Genomic DNA, 25,621 nt, shown 5'->3' with positions numbered 1-25,621 from the left:
GGCTTTCTCTTGGAGCTTCGCCAGAATGGGAAATCATCACTTGAAGTCCATATTGGAATCTGGAATGTTTCAGAACAGGGTTTGAATCGGATACCGTGTTTTGTAATTAGACTCTGCGTCCATATCTGTGTTGTGGTAGGTTCTGTTTTTCAAGGTTGGACGTCACTAACATAGTTAGGAGCTACACGATGTCCACTGGCCAGCTGACTGACTACAGTTTTTACCCCTCAGCTGGCTGCTCTCGACATCACAGACCTAAAACTCCAGCCTGGCCCTCCACATACCACGCTCACTGAAAGGACATCTTCCAGCCAGGCCTCTGGGGCGGGCAGGGAGTTCGCGGTGTATCCACTGGTGTGTGGCTGGGGCAGCAGGACCCAGTGGGCCAGGCTTCTCAAGAGCGGGTACATGCGGGGTTCTCTGCATGCCCTCACCTTGTCCCACTGAACCTGCAGTTTTCCTTGGGTTACATTTTTCTTCGTGTGCTTCTTGGGACTTAAAGGACCCCTGAAAATGAGGAGTTAAACCTGGAATCAATTTTCATTTACAGCTAAGAAGCAGTTATTCATGCTGTGCTTGCAGCTCAATAAAAGATCTAAAGATATAGACCTTGTGCTTCTCTTTCAATATAAGCAGCCTAATCAGTCTCAAATGTTTTCTTAACAAAGAAATTGTATTGACAGGTTTATTAAAATTGCTGTCTTTAAAGTTTTAAGCTACCCACAATTTGACCTATTCCAAAGACTTCTAGAATGTGTGGTGGCCAAACTCCTGAGCTCCCTCCAGCATCTATCCACAGAACCAGGTAGACATCTGCTTCACGTTTCACCAAATGATGATCGTGATGCTTGATTTATGCAGCTCTTGGCGTGCGGCCTCATTCTAGGCTGGCAGGACAGTCTGGGGGCTGGGGGGCCTGGGCTCTGAAGGCAGGCTGGACCTGAGCATGGCACTCTCAATCCCCAGCCATCTCCAACTGGCACGAGAAGCAGCAAAATTTAGAAGTACAAAGACTAAAGAAATGGGTATTGTTAGAAACCACCCTCAGGGCATTTTAATATTAATACCATCTTGTTATTAACGTGAATTAGACTGAGATTTTAGAGGACTTCATTTAGCTCCAGAAGAAGTTGAGCGAATGAGGAGTGTGATGGGAAGTGTTCAGTTAGTGACTGACTCAGCTCTTTAGTGGAGATAAAGCTTGGAGTGGCGTTGGTGCTTTAAAAACACAGCCAGGGGATCCCTGGGTGGTGCAGCGGTTTAGTGCCTGCCTTTGGCCCAGGGCGCGATCCTGGAGACCCGGGATCGAATCCCACGTCGGGCTCCCGGTGCATGGAGCTTGCTTCTCCCTCTGCCTGTGTCTCTGCCTCTCTTTCTCTCTCTATCATAAAGAAATAAAAATTAAAAATAAATAAATAAATAAATAAATAAATAAATAAATAAATAAATAACAAATAAAAACACAGCCAGACAATTCAGATTTGCTTTGAGCACAAAGGCATTCTGATGAGTTGTGTCTGGATACGTTGTTGCAAGTAGCTCCCATGTACCCCGGTAGCTCCCATGCACCTGGTTTTATTTAACTGGATCTTTCTGCTTTTTCTGCCTAAGGATTGCTCTGGTACCCTTAGAGATGGGCACTTCTTTCAAAGTGTGTTACTGGGGATGTGTGGACTTTTGAACTGGAGGCTGGTGGTGGGTCTGCCCCTCAACAGTGTTAACATTGACCAAAAAAATAGTGTCTTCTCAGCTCTTGCCCTCCATTTCATAATTTTATTTTTTTGGCCAAAGATCACTCATTACCTCGTACACGGGTAGCTTACTTTTATTTTTTTTTTAAAGATTTTATTTATTTATTCATGAGAGACACAGAGAGGCAGAGACATAGGCAGAGGGAGAAGCAGGCTCCCTGTGAGGAGCCCGATGCAGGACTCGATCCCAGGACCCCGGGATCATAACCTGAGTCAAAGGTAGATACTCAACCACTGAGCCATCCAGGTACCCCAGTAGCTCACTTTTAATCCAAGTTCTTGATTTTGGTTTTATATTTGATCCAGTTTTGCTTGTTTTTGTTATTGTTGGGCCAGTTCCCTGGCCAGGTCCTTACTGGATCATTGCAAATGAGCTGCCTTCCACGGTAGCAGAAGACACAAAAGTTCTGGCCACTTTGGATATGTTTCTTATACCTGGGATGCATGTTACTCTTTCAAAACATGGAGTCAGGTTAAACTCAAGCCCACTTTCACATTTAAAGTTTGCTAATGGAAACGCGGCAATAAATGTTGCTCCTGCTATTAGCTGGCTCTTTGGAAGCCAATGTGCTGTCGCGAATGCATTCATTGTGACAACAGACACTCTTCCCTGCTGTAATCGGTCCTCTTGTTTTAGCCACAGCTCTCCCTCATCATGCTGAACAAGTTGTTACCTCCCTGGGGTTTCTCTGAATTTCCATTTACTTTGTTATCAGCAGAAAGGCTGGGGAAGGCCCCCTTCAGTAATGACATCAATATGGCACACACAGCAAGAGAGGTCAGCCTGTCAGAGCTAGAGAAACAGCAGATGGATTAGGATGAAACCAGGTGCAAAATAACTTTGATAGAGTCTTTTAATGTAAACAGTTTATCTGTCATTGCCTTTCATTGAAATCCCCCACAAAATGATAGAGTTTGGGCAGTTAAGGCTGCAGAATGTAGCTGAATAAAATCCGTGCATTGTCATACCCTAAGTACCCAGCAATTAGAGAATGAGAGGACATTTTAATTTATTCATTAAAGACAGGAAAGTAAATAGGATAACATATAAGGTTAATAGAATAACATTGGCCTTCATATTCCCAAGATTGTGTTTCCCATTTGGCTGTATTAGCATAGAGACTAGATTAATAAGAAACTGCTTAGGGCTTGTATGATGTGATTTTTTTAATATGCTCCAGGCAAGTCTGTGACTGTTTAGAAACCTGCATGCTGATTTTTTTTTCATTGTAATTAGCTCTTCCACTTTTAGTACCAAATATTTTGACTTGTAATCTCCATAGATTGCCTTTTTATTGTAATCTCAATAAAATGCTTAGAGATAGGCGAGCAGCGCAGTGTTTTTACATGGTATGCTTATCACAGCTGATGACCAGATACTGGCTAATGTCCACTACAGCTTATGAATTATCCATCTCTGAGCACTCCAACTGCAAAGCCACTGCCTCTTTTGCTTAGCCTGCCATTCCTCCCACAGTGAGTTGAAATCAGACATTGGCGACGGTGTGCTGTGCGCCCTAGGAGCCAAACAGAAGCAAAAATGGGTTTGATCGTTATTTCAGAAAAGGTAGCTCTCCTGTAGGACAGAGATGGCCATGGCCTTATGTTACAGGGCACCTGTCTGTGAAGAACAGGGCGGGGACGGGGGTAGCCACCATCTCCAGGAAGTTGGGGATCACTCAGTTGACTTGAATTGAAGTCCCCAGGGATGGTCTCATCTCCACTCTCACCCCACCCTATGTTTGGTCCAAGCATATCCTTTTTCTGAGGCCTCTCCATCTCCCCAGTTCGGGTCCCAAATCCATGATTGCAACTTGGAGGTTCTGTCTCAGAGCCATTAGCCAACAAACCCAAGGCAATGTACCACGTGTACCGGAAGTTTACTGCAAGTTTCCAAGTCCTGAATTCAATCTGGGTTCTAGCATATACTAGAGCAATATGAACATCTCCAGCAAAAGCTGGATAATAAAACACTGCCAGACTGAAAATGTGAGATTTTGAAATTTATATGCTGGCTTTGAAAAATATACTGGGGCTTTGGTTTAAGGCCAAGAATGCTTTCCTCTGTTCCCCAAATATCTGCCATCTGCTGGAAAAGCTACCAGGCAGGCTGCAAACACCCAGGACGTTGTCCTGAATGGGAAACGGAATCCATCTTATTCTTAAGCAGCTCTATATTTCTTCTATGTATTTGTGTAAGAGCAAAGAGCATAGGCATTGTAAATACACAGAAGAAGTATCCAAATTTGAGATTAGCTACCAATGTAAGATTAACCATTCAGAATTCAAGTAGATGGGCAGATCAAAGCAGCAGATGCTTCCAGAATGTATGGGATGGCATAACCCATATATCACAGAGTACTACATGGGACTCTCTGGAACATCAGATAGAAACATTTATGAACTTGGCAATAAATCTTGTTTATTGCTAATAGAGGTAGACTCAGGTTCCATATTTATCCCTGAGTCATATATGTGTAGAGAGACTATAATACCTGTGTATGAATATGGAATACCAGACCTTAAAATGACCATGGAGACCCTTTATTCCAGCTGCTTCATGTTGCCAATAAGGACATTGAGGCACAGGAAAGTCAGTTGGTATTTGGTGGTATAAGATAATAGAAAATATAGATATAGGTATATAGATATATTGGTGTCTGTCCCTGGTTCCTGGCATGGTATCCTAAGACATTATAATTTTCTAAGTGATAAGAGCACTTAGGAGCATCTTTTATTCTCACATTTGGCCTTTGACCCCTGTTGCTGATACAGGGCACCAAATCCCTTGGAATTTCCTGGGCAATAGGAGTGTTTTAATGAGGTGACTGCGTGAGCTCCTGGATGGGAGCTTCTCACCAGAAAGACAAAGTCATTCTGGAGCTTTAAGGCCTGTTCCCCCACTCACCCCTGAGACATGCACGCACGCACACACGCACACACACACACACACACACACACACTTCTGGAGCAGGGAGAGAACCTGGAAACTGATGTAATAATAAATCACATTTATGTTAAGCCTCCACAAAATCTCAATAGTATGGGGTTTGGAGTGTTTCCAGGTCAGTGAACACATCCATGTCCTGGGAGGGTGATGAACCCCAAGTCCATGGGGATAGAAGCTCTTACACTCAGGATCCTCCCAGACCTCGCCCTGTGTATCTCTTCGTGATCATGGTATCTCCCCTGCCAGGTAAGTATACCCCTGTGTATCTCTTCATCTGACTATCCACCTGTCTCTTCAATCACGTCCTTTAACAAACTGGCAGACATAAGTAAACTGTTTGCCTGAGTTGTATGAACCACTGTAGTCAAGTAATCGAAACTGAGGAGGGGGTCGTGGGTTTGTAGCAGACTGGTTAGAGTGAAAGGTGACAACCTGGGCCTGCCATGAGCATTGGAAGTGGGAGGCAGTCTTGTGGGATGGAGCCCTTAAACTGTGGGGTCTGACACTGTCCCCAGGGAGAGAGTGTCAGACGTGAGTTAAATCATAGAACACCCAGCCAGTGTAACACAGAGCTGTTTGGTGGGGACAACCCCTAATACATCTGGTGTCAGGAGTATTGTGAGCGTGGTAGCAGTGTGAGAGGAAGGGAGACTCACAGGTGGAACACTAGTGGGTTTTCTAATACAGGTATATGGATAATGATGGATATAGCGTTCTCACCTGGAGTATAACATGCTCCAAAAAGACAGAAAGCCTAAATACATTAGTATGCTCATGCTAAGGATACGTCATCAGTATTCACTCCCATGTAGGTTGTAGCATACTTCTATATAATTGGGTACCTACTATGCACTGAGAATATCCTTCCCATTTTCCTGGCCACAGATGGTAAGGAGAGAGTCTCTATTAGGTGTTGATCATCTCCCACCAAAAGACACCTGTCATTTTGCAAGGGGTGTCCCTCTAGCACCAGGGGCAGGGGGGCTCAGATTGGCAGGGGGAAAGAAAATTGAATTTTCAAATCCACAACCCCCAGGGGAATGGGGTAACTAAGTGCCTCTTACATTGGCCCTTCTAATGGGGAGAATAAATAATTCCAGCCAGTGCTGAGATGCTCTGCCTGGTGTCTCTATATTTACTCCACTTAGAGAATGATTAATGTCAACAGAAGACCCTTATGAGTGAAATGTGCTCTTTCACCAGAGACAGTGCATTTTTCCTTAAGTTACACTAGATCCAAACTTTAGTTATAAACAAAATCGCCAATTGACAAATGGATCTCACTAAAGGCACTTGAAAAACTCTTCGTGGTTGCCTTGTTAGCAAAATACACACGTGGGGACAAGCAGGACCTGCAATAAGGCCACCATTGAGCAGGTGCTGACAGGGTCTTGAACAACAGGGTGGGTGAGGCTGATGAGTAATTCAGTGAGCGGTGGGAAGCCAGGAAGGACTCTGAGAAAGTTGTCATTAAGGGATAGCATCAGGGATGGTGGCTCAAGTCGTGATCCTAGGGTCCTGGGATCGAGTCCCGCATTGGGCTCCCTGCTGAGCATGGAGCCTGCTTCTCCCTCTGCCTGTGTCTCTGCCTCTCCCAGTGAGTCTCTCATGAATGAATAAATAAAATATTTTTAAAAAGGGGGGAGCATCAAAGGGGGTAAAACAGAGAGATGGGCAGACCAGTGAAGGGGCAGTGGCCATCATCCAGGTGAACAGTAATAAAGAGGGGGCCAGCGCCTAGCTGCAGGAAGAGCCAGGAGGGCAGTGGCCTGCTGCCAGAGCACAGGCTGGGAAATCGCCGTCAGTGCCACCCAGACTCCTTCTTCCTGGGGTGTGAAGAGGAGCCTCAGGGGTCCTGGCAGCCAGGATCCAGATGCATGCATCCTAGACCTTACCTTGGCTTTTGCTCCAGCACCTTTCCACGCCCAGAGCAATTCTCAGACCCCTCAGACTCACGGTGATCCCCCATTTATTTGTCCGGTCAGTGTTTATTAAGTGACTATTAGGTACAAGATGCAGTACCCTCCACCTGGGAATAATTTCCTCCAAGCTCTGCTGGTCAGGATTCTCTGGCCACCCCTGTTACATCTAGCATTGGCCTACTTCATATATGCATGGCAAACAGTGAGTTCAATTAAAATGGGAGAAGTCCAGTACTCTAAAGACAGGGAACATGTTTTTGCTTCCTACATGTAGGTTCAGTGTTCAAATACGTGACATTTCCACGTTTCCTTGTGGGCCCCTCTCCAGAGGGGTAAATAATAACAATAGGTCGTGTTTTGCTAAAGATTTCCAGCCCTAGATATTGAGTCAGAAATTCAGGCAGACATCCAGGTGTTGCAAAATGCTGAGTGACATCTCCTCTTCATCTGCAATTCCGGCTATGTGTGTGTGCTGCCAGCTGAAACCCCAGCCTATAGGAGATAATATAAGCCTCTGGCTGTTGTACTCATTCCGGTGAAATCTATTTAAATGCTGTAATTAAGCAATTCATTTTTATATTTGGGCAAGTGTTCTCAGTATATGTCTCTTTAATTGATTTAACCAATTCTGCAGGTATTGATTTTAGACCATCTGAATACCCTAATGATGAGTTCATTTGTTAATAGAGGAGTTTTCTCTTCTGGACTTAGGCAATCGATACGATTTACCAATACATGCCACTAGGTTAAGGTAGGGCTGCATCTCACAGAACAGCCCTGTGAAAAGTCAAAGAAGGCAAAACATAGAAACTCAAAAGCAATGCAATCAACTGTCTTATTTCCATAGTGCCCAATATTTAGTTATTTAAAATTATCTGAATGATTGACTCCTTACTTTTTTTTTAATCAAGAAATGTATTGTCTAGACCCAGCTTGGGCGCGTCTGCTAGGAAAATGCCAGGAAAAAAACATATAAGCAGGAGAGGTCAAAGCTATATGGAGCAGTGCTAATAGAATCACATTTTATGCTCTACTGACAACATTATTATTGATTAAGGAAAAAAGCAGTACCTGAATACATAGCCTTATGAAATGAGTCTACTGCTACAATATGTGTAGGCCCTCCGAGTACTCACCTTGACAGTGTCAACAAAGAGGAAACGTATTGCATGGGGTCCCTTTTCTGCCAATCTGGGGGCAAGGGGAAAGCATTATCATAAGTCTGGATATCACGGTTCAGGGTATGCTTCTTAAAAGCTGAAAAAGATTCTCTCATTTTTAAAAAATATTTTTAAAAGATTTATTTATTTGGGGGGGCATGTGAGTGGGGAGAGGGACAGAGAGAATGGGAGAGAGAGAATCTCCAGCAGACTCCCTGCTGAATGTGGAGTCTGACAAGGGACATGGGGCTCGATCTCATGACCCTGAGATCAAGACCTGAGCCAAAATCAAGAGTCAGACACTTAGCTGACTGAGCCACCCAGGTGCCCCAACATCTTCTCATTTTTTAAATAAATGTAATGGACTAGAGTAACACTGGGACAGAATTAACAAAGAGTTTTTTTTAATTAGATCCGTCTTTAGAAGATGTTGAGCAAGTATATGTAGCATTTTCTCCCTAATGAGACATGATGTTATGTATGCCGCAGAGGATGGGACTCAATAGACCGCCACTTTGTATCCTTCCTTCTTTCTATTTTCTTGTACTAGCTCTACAGTTTTTATGGTTCACGTAATTCAGTATGATCCCTGAGTCACTTGGGCTTTGGTGCAGCCAGGAGATTCTCCACATAACATAAAGACAAGGTCCTTCTTATTTTTTTTAATAATAAATTTATTTTTTATTGGTGTTCAATTTGCCAACATACAGAATAACACCCAGTGCTCATCCCGTCAAGTGCCCCCCTCAGTGCCCGTCACCCATTCACCCCTACCCCCCGCCCTCCTCCCCTTCCACCACCTCTAGTTCATTTCCCAGAGTTAGGAGTCTTCATGTTCTGTCTCCCTTTCTGATATTTCCTACCCATTTCTTCTCCCTTCCCTTCTATTCCCTTTCACTATTATTTATATTCCCCAAATGAATGAGACCATATAATGTTTGTCCTTCTCCAATTGACTTGTATTATGCTGAGTGAAATAGGTCCTTCTTATTTTTAAGAATATAGATTTAATGAGTGAGCAACTCTGAGCATGTCCTGAGCCACATCGTCCCTCCTGAGGAAATAAATTTGCTGCTTAGCAGGATACCATGAATAGTACAATGCTAGTAATAAGAGAAGAATCCGTTCATAAATAGCCCTTGGAAGGAGGGAAGCACCTTCTCCCTGGGCATATAATTTTTCAAGATCCCATATGACAGAGGAGGCTCACCTGCAGTAGCATCCTCAGGGCTTCTCAACCTTAGGATCAAATGTTAGCGAAAAAGCACAGCACCCTCCTCATGGAGTGAGATTTGCAAGGGGTGGGGGGTGTGCTGATGGAGGAATCCTCTGGAAAGAAGGGAGGCTTCCTAGGCTTCCTTGTGGAGGAGGGTCGGGGAGAAGGAGGCAGACAGACAGATTTGAGTATACACACCTGCACTTTTCCCCCACACCACCTCAGGTGCCCTGGCCTCCCTGCCACCAACACAAGCCCCCGAGAAGGTTCAGGGCAGAGGCCTGTGTGAAGGTACAAGGGCTCTCTCCTGCTGGCCTAGGCATGTCAGGATCTGAACACATACCAATCTCCCTAGAGTAGGACTTTTCAGACAGCAGCATTCTATTTAGCCCAGAACTGCTCCTGACATGCCAAGAAGAACAGAGTGGCTCCTGTAATCCTGGTTGGCATAACTGCATAGGTTCGCTACTGCATCCTGGTCACTGAGTCAGCGAGCCCGTGAATTGAACTCTCAGGCCATGCAGGTGTGTGCACCAAAGCCCAAAAGCAGGCAGGTCACAATGCACTGTATCTGCATGGCACGCAGTGGTTTCTAGAGCGCCATCGCAGAATGTTGGCCACTCCCGACCACCCTTGATTTAGGCAGGATGGGAATGCTTATCTTCATTTTTTAAAACAAGGAAACACAAGTGTCAGCTGCCTTGCTAATGTCCTGATGATAGTAAGTGGCAAAGACAGGAGCCAAACCCAGGTTTCTGGATTTCTCGCTCATCACTCTTCCCACTGTAGCCCACAGCCTCTCGCCACACTGCAGTGGAGTCTATTTTCTAGCATGTTAATTTATCGTATCATCCTTATACTAGAGCTTCGTTAATGGCAAGATAAGTATCATGTTAGGGAAACATGGAACAAAATAAGTAGAATATAGGTTTTAGAAAGCATATAGACGTTGCAAATTAAAGCAGCATGAGTGTTAACTATCTAGCCTCCATCTTCCAATCAGTTTAAATTACTTTAATGTATGTTTTTAAACTCAAAATGAGCTGTAATCCCAATATGCAACCCTCTTAATGTGTGGTGAATTACACAAGATCATTTCATTTTGATTCCCCTCGTTTTGAACGGTATCTCACATTTCAGAACTGGGGATCAGTGTTTTCATGTCCCGTTATCTGCACAGAGGAATGTTCTCCTTGTATATTTTGTAGGCCACTTGTTAGACCTTAAAGACATATATAGTTTTCCTGCAAAGAATTCACTAAACTTTTTCTTCAAAGTCTCTGAGTTGAATAATTCTTTATAACATGCTTGACACAGTGTGGCATTACAGCAAGAGTAAAGAACACTAATTGTGAGCTCTTGTCTCTGGTCTGGTGGAGACTCCCTGCGACCGTTTAGCTTAGAGATGAAAGGTGGTGAGCACACAGGAGGATGATGTGAACTCCAAAGAAACGAGAACCTCTCAGCAGAGACATTTTCAATCAATAGCCAAGCAGCCCAGAAAACATAAATTTGAATGAAATTATTTTCCTATGATGGCTGTATAAAAAGACATAGGTTTCAAAGAAACTGGCCTTGAACATGATTATGTTCCTCTTGATCAGAGAAAACTAACTGGGTCTAATTGACAGTCCTGAAGCAAAGAGAAGAGAAGACATTTTCAAAAACTGTGTCACTGAATGAAAGCTAGGTTAAGCAATGTCACTTTGATTTCTCCCTCCCTGTCTTCTGCCGATGGCATGCTCATGCTATTGCATCCAGTGTGCTCTAAAAGGAAACCCCTTGAATACTGTGCTCGTGACTTTACGATCACCTAAGTCTTCTTCAAGAATAGACCTGTTTGGATTGCAAGGGATGGGAGAAAGCAGGCTCATGTCATTTCCACAATGACATGTCTTCAGCCCTCTACCATACCCCATTCCAAACCAGCCAGGACTGGGGGAGAAAGGGTGGTAGAGAAGGAAGCTGTAGGTGTGCATGGGCGGGCAGACTGGGTGCAGCTCCTGTTCCTTGCCACCATCCGCCTCTTCCTTCCCGCTTCCTTTCCAGGGCCAGACCTGCTCAGGGCCAGACCCTTGTACCCTTTTTTTTAAGAGTTTATTTATTCATGAGAGACACAAAGAGAGACAGAGACATAGGCAGAAGGAGAAGTAGGCTCCCTGCCTTCCCGCGGGGAGCCTGATGTGGAACTCAATCCCAGGACCCCGGGATCACGTCCTGAGCAGAAGGCAGACGCTCAACCACTGAACCACCCAGGTCCCCAGACCCTTCTATCCTAACTACATGTGAGACGTGACTTGAGCTGGCCACACACATATTGCTTATTTTTATCATTTTCACCTGTTACCTCCCGCTCTTGCTTTCTTGCTGCTCTACTGCCTGCCAAAATTCAGCCTCAGGCACAGATGGTGAGATGATTTTTGCCACTGAGAGCCAAAGAAAGTACCCAAATATTAATGGGTATTTACCTAGCAATGGAACTCAAGACTTAATAGAGGAGGGCTTGAATTTCCAACACAAATTTCTAAATTTGAGAAGTGTTTCATTTAAAAAATGGCTTTGGAGTGCGTTGAGCTGTTGTCATGCATAGAAGGGTCCGGGGTACTTACTGCACCAGGCGCCCAGAACGCCAAGTCTGATGTTATAAGTAGCTGCCCTTGCCCACTTCCAGGGTTCACAAATATAAAGGTCTCCAAATGGATACTTCTGGAAAGGGTCTGAATATCCTAGAGACTGCCACACCACTGCTTTAGCACTCCCCATGTTAGATGTTATTTCTATAGTCTGCAAAAGTCTAGGGGAGTACCAGTTTGGTTCTGATTACATAATTATGCTACAGAAGTATGAAAAAAATCATCACTAAAACCCTCCAGGTGCTTAAACAGTTTGATAGACTGTAGCCATTCTGCCATCAGCGCCCCCAGCTGTGTTGCTTAGCAACATTTTAATTCCAGAAGAATCGAAGGAGATGCAGTCCCTGTGGAGAGGGAAACAGAAATAAGAGGGCTGTTGACAGATGATCTGAGTTGTTTCTTCTAATATACTGTGAAGATCACTAGCTCTTTTCATGAATGATAAATGGACTGTACACAGATCAATGGGTTCAGCAATAAACTGGAACCAGACTCCATGTCTAAGGCGACACAGGCCGAGAGGCCCACAGATTTCCTCATTTCGATGATTTGGTGTGTGTTTTCTTAAAGGTTCCACGGGAGGAAATTGATCCGAGCAGTCGGTCATCCCTTGGCCTTTTGTGGTCTCTGCTAATAAAAATGATTTTAGAAATGGCTACTTTGGCCCTGCTCTCACCATGCAGGTGTGGCCAGGTGTCAGGAGTCACACAGCATAAACGAGGCCCCACTGCAAATCTAAAAATCTCGGGTGTGCCCATGACCATCCCCGCTCTCCCACCACCACCACCTTCTCCGCGCCCACCCCCCCTGACTGCCACACCTGACTCCCCACTGTGTCAAAACGACCCAAACAGGCCCACCCAGGCGCTAAGATCTGAGTGTGAGGCAGGCAGAGAGGAATGAGTATCTGTGTCTGAAAGCTGCACTTGGACAGGTAACCATGTGCCTTGGGAAAGGAAATTGTGTTCTGTGTCTCCAGTCTGCTTATTGCAAGCAGCCTGCTTCAGTTAGGTCCTTATGTTTCGGAAGAGCATTCTATATTGCTTATCGTTTTGGTAACTAGTTACGAAGATTATGCCTGCTAATGTTGTCTAATTGCCTTTTTTCCTTCTGTTTACAGGCTGTTGAAAAGGCAAAACCTAAGAATAATCCTGTGAAGTAAGTTATTTTTTATTATTTGGAAATTTTAATTTAAATGGACTCTGTGCGTGTGTCAAAAGAGACCTCGACTGAAAAACGAAAACAAACCAAGGGGAATGAACAAACTACCTAAAACCAAAACCCAAATCTCCTATTGAGCAGGGGCCAGCTTTGATTTTGATTTTATTTTTGCCTGTGGTTCTGATGGGGAAGTGCCCCAAGTTGTGCCCAGTTTACATAAATTAATATGTGCCATCCATGAAGAGCTGCCAAAGACTATTATAATCCTATTCAATGCATGGTACTTCAAACCTTTGGGTCTTGCACATGCTAAAAAGATTATATTTTTAATTGCAAACCTTGGACCTATGACAGAGACTGAAATGGCTGAAAATGCGCCAAGTGATTTCCAGCCACGTGGGGAGGTTTGGCGCCTTGGCATCAAGAGCTCTTTCCAGGGCGTTTTATGGGACACTCTTAAATTATAAACAAGCAGCACAGCACTCTTTTAAATCTAGTTCATCTTAGACATCCTTGGAAAGTCTTCCACAGGGGAGACTTTCAAATTAAGAAGGCTGTTTGTCTTGTCATTTGGGTTTGTGGCATCTGATTATGGTGTTATGCAGACCAGGCCCACCAGCCGTGTGGCCTAGGGAAGTCCTACTCTCTTTGCTGGGTTATCGTAGGCCTCGCAATATCACATCTCTGGGAGCTTCGTATTAATTTATAATCGCCAACTTCCGTTGTAGTGAGCACCAAATGCCAAAATGGGGAGTGCATTAAATTTTAATAGTTTCTGGGAGACTGGATTAGCTAATACCAATGACAAGAAGGCTGCTTTTCCAAAGCACTAGGGTAGTGTTTAGCACACCATTAAATCCAAGCTCTAATTCATTTTTCCAAAAGGTTCTGTATACTTTCTTTTTAGATTTAATTTTCCAGGGATCCCTGGGTGGCGCAGCGGTTTGGCGCCTGCCTTTGGCCCAGGGCGCGATCCTAGAGACCCGGGATCGATTCCCATGTCGGGCTCCTGGTGCATGGAGCCTGCTTCTCCCTCTGCCTGTGTCTCTGCCTCTCTTTCTCTCTCTGTGACTATCATAAATAAATAAAAATTAAAAAAAAGATTTAATTTTCCATAGGCCACGAAATAGTCCTTATCGGCTTTTGTAGCCTCTGGAGGAGCATCTGAAGTCTGGAGATATGTTATGCTAGAGTCATCCTATGGGAGTATTTCTGGTAGCTGTTGTCTGGTTATTTGATTGGGGTTGAAATCTTCTCTGCAGCCTGATTTCTTTTCTGGCTGTGCCCTGAAGGCTTCTCTACTGCACGCCTGTGGCAGGATTAGAGGATGGTGCTAATGAGGCCAAAGCCAGGGCTGCCTGTCCCTGGGTGGGCCATTAGTGATCGTCTTTCCCCTAATCCGATTGCACCCTTCCCTCCAGTCTACCTATGTGCAAATGTGTGCCCCAGGTCACAAGAGATGGGGCAAGAGCTGGAAGAGTGTAAACCCAGGCCTCAGTGGGACAAACATCCCCAAGTTCAAGCCCTCCCTGTAGGAAGTAAGCCCCAAGCTCTGTGTGGGCATGTGCAGAACCACCCATTGGTAGTATGTGGAGCTACACAAAATCAGACTCCAGTGGCCCAGTTTTGTGGGACCAGTTTTGTCTCTGCTCCTTGGCAGGATTCGACCCTCCAGACAATTATATCTTTTGAGGAGCTCTGGTTAATTCACAGTACAGACTCTATTTAACATCTGGCATTTTATGGACTATTATAAAGAGCAAACAGGAAAACTAGAAGAACCAAAGGATTAGTAATAGAATATGAGCTTTGTACTTTTAAATCTATCTGCAAATCTGCTTAGTTATAAGCCTTAGCCACAATCAACTGGTAGATGTTTAGAATCGTCTTCTAACTAAATAAGGTACTGTTCTCCACGTGCATTCAGGCGTCCTGTTGCAAGCAGGCTCACGATGCCTGACCCACCTTCCCAGTCACAACCACTGGGCGCTTGAAGAAGGGAACCTCCTTGAGACCTCAGCTCAGGGACAGAGATGCCAGAGCATGGTTCATATACACTGCCTGAGAGCAGAGCAGAAGCATAGTCTTGTGAAGTTTTATGCAGAGTGGTCCTCTTTCTGTTTCTGAGGTCTAGCCAAGAATTCCACTTACCCACAGTGCACTAAGAACCCAAATAAATGTTTTCCTGAATAAATGAACAGGGAAGCAAATTGGACACATCCCAAAGAATGGGCCTTCCAGGATCCTGGCCTGGAGGCTTAATGAGACTGGTGGCCCTACACTAGAGTGTTGGACCAGAAGGGGCCACGCTTTGTACCTGATCAAGGTGTCCATGACCCTCTTATTCTCGACTTACGCCATGGGTAAAATGCTCCCTACACTGCCCCGGTTCATTCCCACTACTTTGCCCCTGATCAGGTGCCGGCTTGCTCTCGTATGCAAGAATGAACATATGATTGAGTTTACAATGGAAAGTGTGTACAGTCTTGCCAGAAAAGCAGAGGTCTGGAGGCATTTACAACCAAAGCCTGAACACAGATTGGTGCAGATGATCATATGTGTGATTGGATGTCATCCTCTGGTGCAGAGTTTGGCAAATGGTTGGGGAAAAGAAATCAAAAGAATCTTTTGTGACATGTGAAAATCATATGAAATTCAAATTTCAGTGTCTATAAAAAAGCTCCATTGGCACGCCACGGCACGCTCATTTGTTTCCATATTGTCTGTGGCTCCTTTTGTGCTATGGTGGCAGGGATGAGTTGTGACAGAGACAGTACAAGCCACAAAACTGAAACTATTTCCTCTCTGGCCCATTGCAGAAAAAGTTTGCCAACCTTTGCTCTAGTTTCAGGTAGAAGAAGGCACAGAGAGTGAGCTTTTCCATGGCTGTAAGGGTTTAACTATCACCCCTCTGTCTTTTTTGGTTTAAAACATTGAGCAGGCATTGACCAAGCCCTTTTCCTGTGTTCTGGACTTTCTGGGGCCAATGTACACCCAATTCTCATTCAGAGCAAAGAGGCCACTCCAAATTTACCATATTTGAAGTCATTACGGGGATGAGATCCAGTGACAGGGCGGTGATGCCTCAGAAGCCAGTGAACACAGAGCCAGAGCCTACTTCTCATCTTCCAAGTTGTGTGTGGATGGATGGCTTGCAAAAGGCATATGCATGTTCTAAAATTCTGTTACTCCCCAAGATCTAACTCAGGCTAAGCAAACTTTCCATTACAGCCATGGTAAATGATTCACAATATCCATTTTGTTTGTCTGTTTCCCTCTCTAAAGGTTCACCTCCTCCTCCCTATTTCTCAACTACTTGTTCAATTTACTTTTAATACCTTCATGGTTGTAAGCTTCTCTCATCACCATAGAGAGACTGTGGTACACATTAATTACACTCCATATAAAGGAGAAATTAAAATATATGCTTAGTGAATGTAAGCACATAATGTACCTGGATACACTAATGATTTTACCTTGAAACATTAAATATTACTCTGAGGGTAAGAATCAAAATTGAATGTTCTTAAGATCAGTGATCAGGACAAGAGATGCTGGTGTATTTCTCAGTCTACTGGAGCCGTGCCGGTATCAAAGCTTGATTAGTATGTTCAAACTGTGGCTCTTTAATGTGTCAGAGAGACTTTCACTTGTATGTTAATGTTCTGCGGCAATTATCTTCAAGCTTTCATTGTGACAACAAGGCCTGAGAGATGTACAGATTTCTTCTACCATATGTGACTTATCACATACATTTTTTTAAAAACACATTTCTGTTATTAAGACATATGTGATAGTACACTTCTGCAAATGTGAATTGCTTTTGGCTAAAAGCCATGCACTAATAAGTTGAGTTGAATCTAACCGAGGTTGACATCTGTTACCAAAAGAGAGAGAGGGAAAGGGAGGGAGGGAGAAGGAGGGAGGGCGGGCGAGAGCACAGTTGTCAAGCATAACATTCTTCCTTGCTTTTACACTTTAACAACGTTAAACAACGTAGTTGTTGTCTTTCACAAATCAGGATCAGAATCCACTCTGCTTAGGAAATTACAGCTTTATTTAAGAACCAATCCATCTTCCAGATACGGTGGTTTCATTATTGAAAATGACAAATAGCCACAAAGATTGTCCTGACCGTGGTGTTTGTGCATTATTCATTTATTCATCCAATGAATATTTATTGAGAATCTACAGCATTCCGGGAACTGTGATAGATGCTGAGGGAATTAAAAATAAATCTGACACAGGTCTTACCCTCGAGGAGTTTAGAGTCCAGTAGGAGGGATAAAATCAGTTTGTAAAAAACTAAATACAAGATAGAGATGTTCATTAAGTAGGAAACAGATAAAGTACTAGTGAAGCTCTAAGGACAGAAGGTGCTTCCAGTTAGCAATATTGGAGAAGGTGGGGGGGGAGGGCATTCACACCAAGATTCTTTAAAGACTGTTGGTTTGAGCCATTGGTGCTGAGGTGGCAGCGAAAAGTCAGGTTGGAAACCAAGGCTCAGAAATGGTCACTTAGGGACCTCAGGGCTTATCCAGATGAGAGAGATTAGCTCGGTGGAGTTGATAGTGGTGAAGAACCCTAACTTATGACTGAGTCACCATTGAGTCCCCTATTATTAAACATAAACAAAGAGTCCATAGACCTGGGATCTACTCCTTAATCTAACACTAGCTTGTGGTGTGAAATTGGACATGTTCCTTCCTTGCTACAGACCTCAGCTATATGATTTATACAGTTATTCCAGCTCTTGAAAAAAGCCAAAGCTCGAATGCCTATTTTGTAATTATTTTAGGAGATATTTGATGTTCAAGTTTGATATAGATGCATACAAGCACATATGTTGGAAACACATACATAATACACGTGTTTATTCACACACATGCACGGGCACACGCCATGTCTTTTCCCATCATTTCTGCCTTATATGCTTGTGAAATGAGGGCCAAAGAGCCACATCATTAGAACCTTCGAGAGATACATTAGAGAGAAGATGAGCATGCCTCCAAGAACATTGGGGTGAGTCATTTAGATGACCCCTTACAGCCAAAGAAAATTCTGCAGCTGGGGTTCATTTGTCTTGCGATGCTCTTGGAAAGATGCACAGCACAGTTGTGCAGCATGTCACTGGAATCAGCACATCTTCTCGGCTTGAGAAGGCAAAGGATCCTGTACTGTGAAGTGCCACAAACTAGCCTTGCAGGATCATCTCCTTTAGGAATAAAAGGTTCCAGCACCACAGAGGTTTGGCACACATGATCACCTCCCTTTCTTGGAGTGCCCCTGTGCACGTCTGAATAATGCAAGGTCAAAGAAGTCCTGTAACAAGAGGCCTGTTTTACTTTGTCTTATTCAAGTTTTCCCGAATGTGTTTAGCCAGAGGACAGCCTTCCCTGACATGGTGCTTCATGGAACACAGAATAGGATGCTCAGGTCCGTGGGAGATAAAATGACCACAAGGGAGCCTGGTAGTTCGAAAAACATAGGGCCTTATAACTTACATCCATCCCTGATAAGAATATATGAAATGAGCAGATGATTTAGAAAGTCAACCATGGAAAGGAAAGAAATCCCTCAAGTCTGAAATGATAAAGTATCTCCTATATCTCTTTTACAGTTTCACACTCTAAATGTTTTTTATGAATTGGGACTATCCTGGGGGCGGTCCTCAGTGAGGGGAATGGACATTTAGGGTTAGGTCCCTCGGAGTCAGATCTGTGACCCACTTGTTTTCTGGCAGGCACTCAGCCCAGTGCACTAGTGGACTAGCTATAATCAGATGCAGAAGATTTCAGCAGTCGTCTACACGACACAGATTTCTGGACATCCTCCTTTTTAAAGACTTTTTTAAATAAGATTTTATTTATTTATTCATGAGAGACACAGAAAGGCAGAGACATAGGCAGAGGGAGAAGCAGGCTCCGTGCGGGGAGCCCATGCAGGACTCAATCCCAGGACCCCGGGATCATGACCTGAGCTGAAGGCAGATGTTCAACCACTGAGCCACCCAGGTGCTCCTCCCCATTTTTGTTGGCAATCAGAGTGGAGTCATGTAGGTGGTTCTAGACAAGGCAACTGAGATCCCGAGAGCAGACTACCCAGAGCCCCCAGGGGCCAGATCGTTCTTTCCACCTTGGACCCTTTGCCTCTTTCTCGTCACCTCTTAGGGACACACATGTCCACTTTAAAATTTGTGGTTGGTTTTCAAAGTCATATTAGCTAAGTTTACATAACATGTATGGTTTTCTTAGAGTATGGCACCAACTGTTTCAAAAATTACTGAACCAGCAAGTTTCCAGGCACTTGGACAATTAGGCCACCTTCACTTCTGGTAACTTTATATCAATAAGAAAGAGTTTCTTCGAAACTCCAAGCATGTTGGTTTGTCTCATTAGCATCACTGATCTTTTCAAAAGTATTAGGAGCACCTTTTTTTCGCGATGAAATGGATGTGGAAAGCACCCATCCATTGGTGAAGCAGAGGGACCTCACACAAGCCACCAAATGTGGGATCAAGCCACTTTAAAGGAAGTTAAGCCACTTTTTAAGCAACAGCATTCATAAAATACTTCTTTATCCAGGACTTTATAAAACACTGTCTTACTTTCTAACTCTCTGCTTCTAAAGCATGTACTGCTTAGACAAGAACAGACAACCCTTTCATCCATTCACACAGTCCAACCCATTTTTTGGTACATAGGAGTTATAGCTAGAATTTGACTTTAACGTGACTGCTCGGCAGTCTTTCAGAAGGCTGTCACAAACTCCAAATCACATAGCGGATCCGCACAAAATGCAAGCAAGCCCTGCACATGTGTTCTTTTGATAAACGTGATGGTTCCAGGCTCAGTGGATGGGGAGGTGAGTAAGGCACGGTGTCTGCCCTGGAGGTCCTCACACTCTCATATGGAAACAGACGCCCCATCGCACTATGGAGTGGATATGCTCTGCGAATAAAGTGGAGGAACAAAGTGAGCACCTGCTTGGGGTGGGCTCACGCTGGCTCAGCAGGAAACCCTGGGGTGAACAGCGAGCAACACTTGCAAACAGCATGGTGAGAAGAAAGCAGAAACTGTGTTGTGAGCAGTGTCTGGTAGGTAGAGGCATCCAAGGAGAAGGGGACACTCTTCTAGAAAGCACGATCGTGAATTGCAGGAGAGGAAAGAAGGAAAGGAAGAGCTGTGTGTGCCAGGACACCCGAAGCATCAGGCTGCCAAAGCTCCGGGTCCCACTTTCAACAAGAAGAGGAGAGCAGTGCAATGTAGGTAGACATAACTAAGAAAACGCTCAAAAGGATTCTTTTGTTCTAGAAAGGTAAAGGTTAGAGTTAGGGAGGGATTAGAATCCACCCTTCTTAAACTGTTTGCGGAGAAATAGACATGTCAAATCCTTCCTGATTAGATCTGGCTAATCCCTCTCCGTGGACTTTTATGTAAATCTCAGCTCACGTAGGGTTCCTCTAAGCATCCGGCTGTTCCCTTGTGGCTTTATCCACCTTCGATTGTTTCTTACGTTTTTTTTAAAAATTTTGGTTCCGTACAGTTCCTTTCACGTTATTCAAACATCTAGTATTTTAGGCATGACACATAACACTATTATTCTAGCTTTATTTTCTGAATTTGTTGCATAGACATAAAAATTCTCTCTGAATGTATTTTTACCAGCCACAGACATAAGCACAGTAGGGCTATTTTGATTTCTAGGGAAATGAGGCATGCCCCCATGGTAACTACACACGGGGCTTCAAACAGTAAATCAGCCCTCCATCGACCACAAAATATGTTCAAAGTCAGGAGCCTAGGGTCATAAGTTATCATTTAGTTGACTACTAGTTGTTGGGGGCGGGGGGTGAGGAGGGAAATGAAGAACTATGGAGATGACTCTCTTTGGCCAGGAACTGAAACAGGAAGTAAAAAGTTTCTGCTTTATTAAAGCTTTTTCCCAAACCAAAAGCAGTTGTCTAGAAACTCAACATTTAATAATAATAATAATAATAATAATAATAAAGGTAAACAATCCTACCACAGTGAAGTGTTTCCATTTGTAGGATTTACAGCATGGGGATCGATGGCATGTCATTATGACCCAGTTTTATATATACACACATATTTATATACTTTGTGCATCAATATGGTCTCATGCTCCATGGTGATTTTTTTTATAAATTTATTTTTTATTGGTGTTCAATTTGCCAACATATAGAATAACACCCAGTGCTCATCCCATCAAGTGCCCCCTCAGTGCCCATCACCCAGTCACCCTCACCCCCCACCCACCTCCATGGTGATTTAAATCTAAGATGGAAGCACTGGTGATGGGCAGGTGGAACAGCCCTAACTATAGAGGTCCTGAAATCTTTCTTTTTTTTCTTTTTGGTGTCTGTTTTCCCTGTCCTCATCACCCCCTAATATTTGACTGTTTTCCTTCTCCCAGGACCATATTCCCACAAATGCATTCCATGTGGTTGGTGAAAATATTTCAGAAAAGTCTTGTGGCTTTTTGCTTATTTTTTTGGTGGCTTCAGGGAGCACGTGACTGCACACTTCCCTGGAAGCCCAGGGTAGTCGGGGGGGCTTCTTTATACTCACTGGCTCTGCATCATCAGACCCTGCAGGCTGAGTTGCCAGGAATCTACTAATCATAGCACCTATGCTAGGAGCACATCTTATTCATCTCTCTCCCACTCCCTAGAGATATAGGTCACTACCAATACTAGCTAAGTGAAGGTTTCACTTGCTTCAAGATGCATGAGTTTACTCAGCAAATTAGACAAGCTCACCACCCTGCTTTAAAGATAGGTGTGGGGGCACCTAGGTGGCTCAGAGGTTGAGCATCTGCCTTCTGCCCAAGGCATGATCCTGGGGTCCTGGGATCAAGTCCCATATCGGGCTCCCTGCCTGGAGCCTGCTTCTCCCTCTGCCTGTCTGTCTCTCTCTCTCTCTCTCTCTCTCTCTCTCTCTCTCTGTCTTTCTCTCTCTCTCTCCTCTCTCTCTGTGTCTCTCATGAATAAATAAAAAAAATCTTAGAAAAAACATAGGTGTGGATGTGTGTATGCACTCTCTACACATATGGACTACACTGCTCAGATATAGATCAAACCTTGCCCATTTCCCCAAATGGATTTGACATGACTGAAACAAGATCATAGGGGAGGATGTTTAAAGGCGACAGAACACCCTGCTGTTTCCTAGCACCGTGGAAACACCTGTTAACATGTATGCAGCAACTAGCAAAATGCGCTATGTGTTTTTAAATCCACCCAAATGAGGGCTGGCCTACAATGACAGAGATGCAGGGATGCCGTTGTACAAAGCCTGTTGGGAGATCAACTTGCAGACCACTGGTCACACACGTGTGACCTTCTTCTGCCGGCGCTTAGCAATGGGTGCTAAATCCTGGAATGAGGGTTTAACTTTTGAAAACTATCCCAAGATGGGGACTCAGAGCCTTGACTTGAAAAAGTGGTCAGTAGGGAAATAAACATGCATATTGCTTCAAAATAAGAGTGATTTTCTCTTGTGGATACTGAATGCCCCCAAGAGGAGTTTTAAAGGCGTTGTGCAAGAGTGACAGCGTTGGACAAGCACCCCATGCAAAATAGCGACTGCTCCCACATGTACCCTCACCATCCCCTTTGGCCTCCTTTTTTTTTTTCCACTTTAGCAGTTAATATACTGTATTTGTCTGTCAGATTCATCTGTGTAGTGAGCTGTCATCTCTGTTTTCAAGGGTCACTTCCCACAAGAATGTAAAGTCCATATGGGTGTGAACTTTGTACACGCCACTATAACCCTAGCACCTGAACAGTATCTGGCATGCAGTAGGATCTCAATATTTGTTGAATGAATGAGTGCAGGTATCTTGGGAGGGGGACTTTGAAGTTCAGCCATCCGAGTTCGGTAGGTGTATGAGTTTGGTTTTAGAGTAAGCCTGTTTCACACAGCCCTGTGGACAATTGCTGAACTCCTCACTCACCCTCACGTGAGTTACTAACTTTTTCTGGAAAGGAACCAAGCGTTCTTTTAAAATAGTCTGTGTTCCATACTGGATTAACTCTGAGGCATTTTAAAGTTCCAGTTCCTATCTTGACAGCGCTGGAATTTCACCTCACAGATGATTCATTCCTCTGGTCTATACCCACCTTCCAACTCAGGATATATTCCCTCTCTTAATTTTGAAGGGAGGGCACAGGGGTAAAGATGTTGGCTTTCCTATGAGTTGGGGTTATGCGTGGGTGGTTGCATGAGAGGTCATTAAGCATTTTCAAGAATGACAGAAAGCACATTTTTTGTCACTGTGGGACAAGTAATCAGAAAGGTTATTAAGCGAACAACTGACAACACATGCTATTTCCTATTTTTGAAAGGCCACTCTGATGCTCAGAAATTAGCGGGATGGGACACAGAGCAGCCAGTAGCAAAACACCCACACTTGCCCTCTGCCTACAGCTGGGGAGTCTGAGAAGCCCCCTATCTCCTCTTCCTCCTTCCCATCATACTTCACCATCAGAGCATGAAGAAGTTTCCAGTAACTCCCCATGGGCCGATTGTCCCAGGAGCTGGATGGCTCTGCTGGTCTTTCAGCAGGGCTTGATACACAGAGTCACAGACATTTCCAGCCACAAGGGTTTAGGCAGTAACTCCAAGGAATGGTAAAAGTAAACATGCTTTCTTTTACTTGTTATTGTCATGAATATGTAAGTGCTGTAATTGAGTCCTTTGGTCACATCTCCATGACAGGCTTGAAAAAATTTCCCTCACTTTATATCGATGTGTATGAAAAAAAAAGAGAGAAGAAAAGAAAAGAAAAAAAGAAAAGAAAAGAAACAAGACCAGGTTTCAGGAAATAACACTGCTCCAAGGTTAATTTTGCCTCATACAGCATTTCCTAGAATTGAATTGCCTGATCTCCTCCCTCGGGGATTGCTCTTATGCTTGCAATAATCGAGGCTGATTTTATTGGAAAATCACCTCTGGATGAGGAACGTACTCCAGAGGAAACTTTGTATGGGGCAGGCTATTTTCTGGTGCCAGTGGCACGCTATCCAGGCCCATGCTGTTCGGGTTCCTGATCTTTCTGTTCCTTTAGGCAGCACGTTCAGTAGCGAGCCTTCAGGAAGAGTAGAATAACTAGACATATTAGGGAAATTTACTTTGAATTGTGTTGGGGACTTACTGGCTAACAAGTCGGTAATCAAACTGTAGCTTTTAATATGCACATGAAATGTTTTACTAGTTGTGGCCGGACTCACTGTAGTTTTACTTCACCTACTTACCATAAAACCATTTTGTGTCATGATTTAAGTCCTCAAAGATTCTGGGTGCATGTCAGGGGAGAATTATGGAGGGTAGGATAAGGGGGAGAGGAGGGTGATGCTGCATATTAAAACTGACATGCTACTTTTGTAGGCATGGCTCATCTATCAAATAATTTCCTGCTTGTTGACTGTGTTAACTATAAGAAGGATCCAGAGTTATCTGGATAGAGCAGTGCAGCACAACTAACCAGGAGGCCCCAATTCAGAAATGTATCCCAGCTCTCAGACTCCTCCCCCAAGTGGAAATTGAGAATATTATAGATGGAATATATGGAGCGTCTAGAACAGAAGCAGGGAAGGAGAAAACTGATAGAAAGGCCACACACCAGGGGACTCTGGTAACCCTGGGGTGACATTGACTCTGAAGGCTGAAGGAAAGGTCCTTGAAAGCTGATTTGATTCATGAAGACAGAAGAGTTGGGTGGAGGAAGCCAGAAAGTATAGTTTAATGTGCAAGAGAAAGAAGCAGAGCAGAGGGAATACTCCTCCCCCAAGAGGCAGTAGTCCTCTAGTTTCTAAGGCAAAACCTACAGTAGGTAGGAGAGAGCTAATTCCCCCTATTGTGCTGCCATTAATAGTCTCCATGCTTGGGCCACTCATCGGAGCACAGGAAAACTTGATCAGGGGCGATGGGCTTAATGCCTACTGCTGGGTTTGAAATCATTCAGACACTCAGTGTAGAAGCCAAACTGCTGGTGTGTGCTGACTGGTTGGCACCCTTCTTTTATGAGTTTTGTGCCCAGATTATTACTATTATTTACTTTAACCAAGAGAGGAAAAGTAAAACGATTCCCATGATCCAACAGACACACAAAGCTTTTTAAGTCCCGATGTCAGTGGCATATGGCTTAGTAGTTGGGTTTCCAGCAATCAAGGAAAAAACCTTGTGCAATATTACGGGAGCTGAGTTCCCCAGTGGGCATAACAGAGATGATTAGATATATTGAGTTTTTTGTGTCATTCAAAGAAAGCAGAATCTCATACACGTTGGTGTTAGCTTCCCCTCACTTCATTTCAATTTTCAATAACCAGTGTCATCACATGTAACAGTTTCTTTGTAATGAAACTTCATGTCAAATTGGATTTGTCTTTCAGGTGAAAGTATATTGTGAAACCCCCTGAAATCTGATTTTTCAAATAATTTTTACTGCCACAAAAATCATAAATATAACTCAAATTCTCCCCAAACAAGAATAATGCGGCCAATGAATGATAAAAACAAAATCTCTGTGTTTGAAAAAAAAAGTTATATTTCTGCTTTTGACTTTTGACAGGCCTGGGGAAAGCAGTGTTCCAGTTAATCAAAATGATTTGGTTAACAGAACTATCAGATGTAGAGAAGATGATTTTCAAGGAATTAGGAGAGAGTGAATGCCCCTGATAAGAAACAGTGCCAGGTATAATCTAATCCTCCTTCAATGGCTCGGCCACAAACAGTTGACTAACAGGGGTAGGCACTCAGTTACCAACAGTGAGCACCTAGAACTTCCAAATAACCAAGATTCCTG

At 43.8% G+C, this 25,621-nt stretch overlaps 1 protein-coding gene across 6 annotated transcripts in view; it reads left to right on the top strand.

Moving 5' to 3' along the window:
* AFF2 (ALF transcription elongation factor 2) overlaps nt 1–25,621 on the top strand; it is a 472,783-nt gene that overhangs the window by 368,085 nt on the left and 79,077 nt on the right. For all 6 annotated transcript variants that reach the window (XM_072817064.1, XM_072817063.1, XM_072817062.1 and 3 more), the window contains one exon: nt 12,753–12,790. In XM_072817064.1, the coding sequence (XP_072673165.1) occupies nt 12,753–12,790 (38 nt within the window). The remainder of the gene's footprint in view (nt 1–12,752; nt 12,791–25,621) is intronic.

This window comes from Canis lupus, chromosome X (genome assembly GCF_048164855.1).
Source record: "Canis lupus baileyi chromosome X, mCanLup2.hap1, whole genome shotgun sequence".
Lineage (NCBI taxonomy): Eukaryota > Metazoa > Chordata > Mammalia > Carnivora > Canidae > Canis > Canis lupus.
This window is presented reverse-complemented; position numbering and strand designations above follow the sequence as displayed.